Raw genomic sequence first — 7,748 nt, forward strand, 5'->3', positions numbered from 1 at the left:
TGTGTGAATTGTCCTGAGATATTGTTAAGACCGATTTTGAAGTTCATAAATATTGCAAAATAAATTTTACTAAACATTATATTACGTAGTTACATAGCATTACAGATAAGAATTGATATTGGGTACCTACTATTACTTCAATTAATTATATTTATAGGTTATTATAGAAATCCCAACGGAATCCAGAGGGTAGTCATACAAAAACAACAGACAATAAATGATGTGTTTATTGGCAAAAACTTTAACAAAGACAAACGACACTAAGTTTGATATTTGCGCATTTTTTGTATTGCAATGTTAGTAGTTATATGTATTTACAAAAGTAAGTAACAAATAGGAATTTTTAAATTATTACAACATCGCTTCTGTATTTGATATTAGTCAGAAAATCATATCTAACTCGGAACAATGACTCATGCAAATACTTCTTAGCTCCAAAACTAAGATAATATTATTAAGAGGACAGATTAGATTTCTTATTTGTAATATATAAATATAAGAATTTTAAAGGTTTGTTATCTGTGAAACTAAAAAAATCATAAACGACTTTTTTTTCTATAACTGGAACAGGAACACAACAACTTTTAATAAAATTCTTTAATAATTGTAATGAATATGTATATTTCCCAAAAGGGCTCACAGTGAAGAAGTAATAGTCAAAAGTGACATATAAAAAACAAATATCAAAAATATAAAGTTTATAAAAAGCTGCCAGGAACATTTTCTATCTTTCATCTAGTCTACGTGCCTCGTGGAAAAGAAAAAAAAAGTCAATAATTATAGTCGCTGTGTTTTAAATTAAAAAAAATGTGATTTCTCTGTAATATTTTTTTCCATACGAATGTCAGGCAGGTTGATACTGAAGTAGATATATATTAATTATTGTATATACACTGAAGTGTAGAATACAGACTGCTCATTGAAAACTGGACTCATCAATAACAATGTCTTCAGTGAAACCACACTCAGATCTCCAAGTTTTCTCATCGAATGAGTACGGCTGGGTGATTTCGACGAACTGGTTGTAATCACAAAGCTGGTCACACCCGTCCACTTGCAGGTAAATTGCCTCTTCCCCAGGTTCAGGTAAGTAGACAGGCTGTAATTGAAGATTGTTTAGTTTTTAAAAATTCTTAATTGACATTTATACAATTTTTTAAATACATTCTTAAAATAATTCGTCTAGGACTGAAGACTAGGTTACTCTAGCCGTAACCACCTGATTATTCCTTTTAACTAGAGATGAAACGGATATCCTGTAAATATCCGGTATCCGGCCTATCCGGTGACCTTAATACTATTCGGCCGAATACCGGATAACTACTATTCGGCCGGATAGACATCCGGCAGAATTAAAAAATATATCTGGGTAAAAAAAATATTTTTTTTAGTTAGTCTTAGTATTACATATTATATTATCTGTGGTATTACTTAAGGAATAAAACTAGTTTTAATTTAAAATTTTTAATCACTCAATAATAAATGACTGTTATAGAAAGAAAATGTATTTATTAGTTAGATAAGTTCCCGCGGATATCCGGCGGCCGGATATCCGGCTATTCGGTCACATGGTTGGCCGAATATCCGGTATCCGGTATCCGGCCAAAATACTATCCGTTTCATCTCTAATTTTAACCCACAATTAATTATGTTAATAATGTTATCCACGATCACACAGCGCCATCCAGTCCCAAGCTAAGCAGAGCTTATATAATGGACGAACTGAACTGGACAACTGATATAAATATATAGACATATTATTTTAATGGGTACTGGACAACTGATATAAATACATAGACATATTATTTTAGATATATTGCTATGATAATGTACATAGCAAACAGTACAAACAATCATACTCACGAACACAACTGGGCGAGGAATCGAGCCCGCGACCCTTGGAAGTAAAGCGGTGTATTAAACCGCTAGACTACCGAGGCCATCAATATATATTGGTTTACTTACAAGAACAACAATTTGACCTGTCTCGGAGACTTTTCGTAGCTCCAATGCGAACACAGAGGAATATTTGGGTACACCTTGTCTTGGCGTTATCTGGGCGACAGCTTTGAATGAGTACACATTGAAGTCGTGTGCTGAGTATATCCTGACTTTTTGGGTATCAGCACCGTCGATGACGAGCGCCGAATATTCATAGAACTGTTGGAGTAGCACACCTAGAAAGTAAATATAATATTTTGATGAACAATAAAACCAACTCCGAGGCAATATGGCAGTGTGTCTTTTTTATTTAACTCAAATTGTAAATGATTTATTTAAATAGCACAATTTCTACTTAGAATTACGCTAAACTTAACTCGAATGAACTTGCGAGGAATTGTACATGCGACCTTCGGAAGTAAAGCGGTGTGCAAAACCACTAGATCATCGAGGCCTTCAATATGAATGAAGTATTTATATTTTTATATACGATATTCGGATACAATAATGGAACCTTCAAGAGCTTATTCCTTTTTAAAAGGCCGACAACGCACTTGCAATTCCCTTGGTGTAGCGGGTGCTCATGGGCGGCGGTAATCACTTACAATCAAGAGACAAGCTCGTTTGTCTCCTAGACTATAAAAATAACATACCAGCTTGGTACGCTATGTACTTGGGATCGCCAAACAGCAAATCGACAGCTACGTTAGCAGCCGCTCCTAGGTCATCTATGACATCTGCTATATCTTCATCCAAAGGTAACCCTAAACTAATCTAAAAAAAAAACAATATAGTATATTAAAAAAATCATTTAGATACATATTTTTTCTATAGATAGACAGATGAGTAGAAATTAATAATAATAATAATAATAACCCAACACAATTCACACAGCTCCATGTGATCCCAAGCTAAGCAGAGCTTGTGTTATGGGTACTAGATAACTGGTATAAATACAGACATACATTTTTTTTGTAACTCCATACCCAATGTACATAGAAAACCCTAAGACCGATACAAACTGTAGTGTATGTGGAAACACTAGCGGTTTATTATCTGTCGTCTCGCGCCGAGCGTACACGGGCGGCGGTGCGCAAGAGGGGAGAGATTCCTTGCGCAAGCGCCGCTGATTAAAGACGTGGAGCTGTGGCTAACTAGCCGATATTATGTCGATAACAACTTACATACCAGGAGATACAAGAAGACAAATAACAAATAAGTGAACACTATACAAACAACTATACTCATGAATACAAATGTATATCTGGCAACCTAGGTGGTTAGGGGGAAAGGGGATTGTTAGTAATGTGGATTGATTATCTTATTGCTAGCAATGATGGTACATTGTCAGGTTGACCTCCACGCGGTTCCCCCTGGAAACCATCGTGATAAATTCTTAGTGAATTTGTCACGATGGGCTAACTGACCTGACCTCAAGCTCATCTTATCATCCTCCATTGGTGCCCCGCCAGCGTAAACCGTTAGCGCAGTCGGGTGCACCATTACATTATCATTTATAAAAAAAAAAAACCTCGGTGGTTTTGCGTTACCACCGATGGTCCTGAGATCTATTCCTCGCAAGGTACAGGCATTTGTATTCAATCTAAATTGTCGTGAGATATTATATTATCCTATAATTTCATTTCAAAATATGAACACGTCTCATGATTATTATTATTACTTTTTTATCGGTAGTCTGTATTCACACGCTTAAACTTAAATTGTAAAGTAAGAATAAAATTATTTAAGAGAGCAACACACAAGTTTCTTGCTCGTTCTTCTTGTGATGAGAGAGCTTTCCGAATAAGCGGTAGATTAAAAAAAATATGATGTCTATTCAAAAGTGCTTCAATGTAAGTTTATTTGAATAAATGATTTTCTATTCTATTATTTTTCTCGTCTCGTCTTTTCGGGCAAATAAATAACTATGTTTTGTTTTTACGTCCATACAGTAATGGCCTGATCAGTTTGTAAGAATTAAATCATTATTATGAAGCTAATTAATATAAAATACACTTACCTGACTTACATACAGATCATACAGTGAATATATGAGCATAGAGCTATCCGTTACCTCAGTATTGAACCTTTTACTCAGCACACTGAGGGCGTCACTGTATAGTGCTAGTAATGGTGACTTGAGACCTAGAGATTTGTACTCATCTGAGAATGCAGGACAGTTGGCGAAAGCTAAATTCTGCAAAGTACAAAATAGACTTTGAGAATACTGGTTATTAATTTGTCATTAATAAGTTATGTATATCATAGAGAGTGTTCTGAGGAATTGTTCGGATTAATACCAGCTGCTAAATTTCAGCATCGCAAAACCCGTAAGAAATTAAAATACCATCCTGATCATCTGGATGAATTGCGGTCCTCCACAGTGCGTTTTTTTTTAGAATTTTCTTGCCCACCACATAGTAGAATCACCTTCCAGAAATGAACTTAATCCTTCAAGGCTAACTTAGCACCAGGTAAGTCAGATTGTTTGTTTTTAAGACACATTTTAACTTAATTACAGGTAAAAAAGATTATCATCAAACAAACAGTATAATAAAAGAAAAAGTATTACAAATATATTTTTGTTTTTATAATATACTAGCGATCCGGCTTCGCACGGATGAACTACATTTTTTTTAATTTCTCAGCTTGTTCTGTACTGTAACACGCATTTAATATACACCTTCCGCTTGAATCACTCTATATATTGCTGGAAACTGCATTAAAATCCGTTGAGTAATATAGATAAAAAGATTAAGATATAAACGGACAGACAGCGGCGACAACTTTGTTCTATACTATGTAAAGATATAATGTTTACTTACAAAGTCATATTTGCTTGGTACAGTGGTGTATGGTATAGGTAACCAGTCTAGGACGTCACTCCAACGATGGTCATCAGTTGGAGGGTAGATAGCTGCTAGAGCTGAGAGAATACTCATTTTAGCACGAGTGGAGTCAGTAGACCGAATATATACTTGTGAAAAGTTGTATGTAGGCCCCAAAAGTATATCATAGCGGTTACGAAGAGACTCTCCCATGGCGTAAGCACGTCGTTTACCTCTCTGCAGAACAAGAAATAGAAATAAAATCAAATTAAATCAAAGTATCTCTATTAATGTAGGTCTATTACAGACTCTTATCATACATCAAAACTACCGCAGTTTAGACTGTTTTCGTTCTAAGAACTGACAAAATACTTAACTCTTATTCTTATATAGGTGACTATGTCTTATATTTACTGAAAATAATAATAATAATAATCTAAAAAATAATGAAATTTAAAAGTAATGCAGGAGACAAAACGGTCTATAACTCAGTGGGGGCAGTGAGTCCACCCTCTCTGCTATTCTGTTATAGCCTTTACCAGTAAATTAATATAATCAGAGATCGACGACGACGTCCGTGCATGAACAACTATTGCTTTGCACACTCGTCATTCAAGTAACCGTTTAGTGAGTAAATAGGCTTTGCTCAATAAGTATGATTTAACAGATGTTTTGAATTTGTTAGTGTTACGTTTACGTTCAGCCGCTTCCCCCACCACTCGCGCTGCCGGAAATATTACCGAGCGACAACTGAGTAAACACACTCTGCCACTCGCGCTGCCAGTCATTTGACTCGCGCACTAAAAACCGACAATCGAGGGAGCGCCGGGCAGCGCGAGTGGCAGCGTCAATGGCATGGAAATTATCGTGCTTACACTCTCGCGCTGCTGACTTCCGTGTTCACTTCCCTGCCCACTCGGACTGAGTGTAAATTGGGCTTTTAAAGATAATTCCAAAATATCCTTTGGTATCTTATTGTAAATTTGTATACCCATTTCCATAAATGACCCATTGACTCTTTCTAAACGATACTTACGAACAGTAAGATTGTTTTTAAATCTAGTATGAATGTTATGCTGTTTTTTTTTATTTGAATATACTCACTGGTGTTAATTGTCCATACCCATATGGGGCACTGAGCTCTGCTAATTCCTCAGGTTGGTTGCTATATTTTAAAAAGGATTGTACCGGAGTCCTGTCGCCATGACGATGGATCTAAAAATTAAAATCTCCAGCCTTTTCAGAGAATCGAAACAAACAGACAGACATACAAAAATTAAAAAAAAATATATTTTGGTGTATATATCATATTCCATGAATACATATTTCAATATTAGAAGTTTCATTCGAGTCGTCGTAAAAATATGGTTGAGATATTATTAGGTACTATAGTTATAGGGTTTTAAGATGCATAAACACATGCAATCGTATCTTGTTGAAAGTATAATGCTGGCCATCGTAGAATGAATTGTTGTACATTTTTATAGAATAGCTTTACCCGAGACTTCGTGTGTGTGGAATTTAACTTTATATTTCTAAAATAAAAGTAGGCTAAGTTACATCAGCTACCTGCCAAAAAAAGTCCCGTTAAAATCGGTCCAACCATTTCAGAGATTAGCCGGAACAAACAGACAGACAGACTGACAAAAATTGTAAAAAATATTATTTTGGTCTATGTACCGTATTTGTACCGTACATGTTGTCTGCGTACCGTATCTATTGTTACTAGTATTGCAAATTAGTCTTATAATCATTCTAGTCTAATTCCACCCTATACACGAAGAATAGTGAAGAGTAACTCACCAGGAAAGTTAACAAGAGTTCCGTACCGTCGGTAACGTCAGCAAAAACATTACACGAGAGCATTAATAACAAAAACGCAACAACTTGAAACATGTTGTCTGCGTACCGTATCTATTGTTACTAGTATTACAAATTACCTATTAAAGTTTTTATAGATATTAAATAATACTTTACTAACTTTACCCCGCGGATTCGCCTGCAGCAATTTTATTTTTATAGATATGGAATGTTAGTCGTAATAATATCGTTGTCGCATAATGGGTTACTATTAATCCTGATTTATACATAAGAGGTCGCGAGTTCATGTTTGGCAGTTAAAAAAAATTGTATATTTGTTTTTACTTTGTAATAAATTTATGTGTCAACTTAAAATACATAGCGCTGATAATATTATCTGATTGTACTAGGAATGAGTGCGTAGCGGTTTCTATGTTGATTAACGCATGCCTCTTACTTGTTATTGTGTTATTATTTATAAATATAAAAATTTATTCAAAAGAGCAACACGCAGATTCATCACAGCTCTTGTGATGAATCTGCGGTCCGAATGAGCAGTAAAATCAAAAATATGTCTATTCAAAAGTGCTTGTACTGAGTTTATTTGAATAAAGATTATTTCTATTTCTATTTATTACGACGATACTACAAGTTTCACGATTGTTCCTTTGGCTAATTATTTTGAGTAACTTAGACAACGCAGTCTAGTCCCAAGCTAAGCAGAGCTAGCGTTGTGGCTACTAGACAACTGATATAAATATATAGATATATTTTTTTTTAAATACATACATATATAAAAACATCAAGATCGATACAAACAACATACTCACTAATACAAATGATTATGCCGTGCGAAAATTCGAACCTGTGATCATTGGAAGTAAGAAGATGGGCTAAACCGCAAAACCACTGAGACCGTCAATTCCTGATGAGATACCGATCGAATTAAAAATTACCCCTGGAAACAACAATAGTAATTTATATGTCGAAGTGGTGAGGTTTACCAGCAAAATATCTCTACAACTTTCTAAAAGATCTTGGCCTGTCTTGAACGTGTATCTAAAGCAGACAAGCTAGCCAAATCAGAGAGAAACGCGAGAGGTGAAGGTGAGTGTTGTGTCCCCTTAAACCTACACCCTGGTCACAAATCCCGGTAACTGCTCGGAGTTTCCCTCTCTG

General features: G+C 35.2%; 1 protein-coding gene across 1 annotated transcript; it reads right to left on the reverse strand.

Moving 5' to 3' along the window:
- Window positions 1–916: 916 nt before the first annotated feature.
- LOC131853940 (prostatic acid phosphatase-like) lies at window positions 917–6,665 on the reverse strand. Its single transcript, XM_059205030.1, has 7 exons — window positions 6,573–6,665; window positions 5,874–5,984; window positions 4,767–5,006; window positions 3,962–4,138; window positions 2,595–2,715; window positions 1,966–2,177; window positions 917–1,099 (listed from the first exon to the last, which is right to left on the reverse strand). Exons 1-7 carry the CDS (start codon window positions 6,663–6,665, stop codon window positions 917–919), a joined length of 1,137 nt encoding a protein of 378 aa, XP_059061013.1.
- Between the last annotated feature and the right edge of the window lie 1,083 nt (window positions 6,666–7,748).

This window comes from Achroia grisella, unplaced genomic scaffold (genome assembly GCF_030625045.1).
Source record: "Achroia grisella isolate CSIRO2021 unplaced genomic scaffold, CSIRO_AGI_Agris_v1 utg918, whole genome shotgun sequence".
Lineage (NCBI taxonomy): Eukaryota > Metazoa > Arthropoda > Insecta > Lepidoptera > Pyralidae > Achroia > Achroia grisella.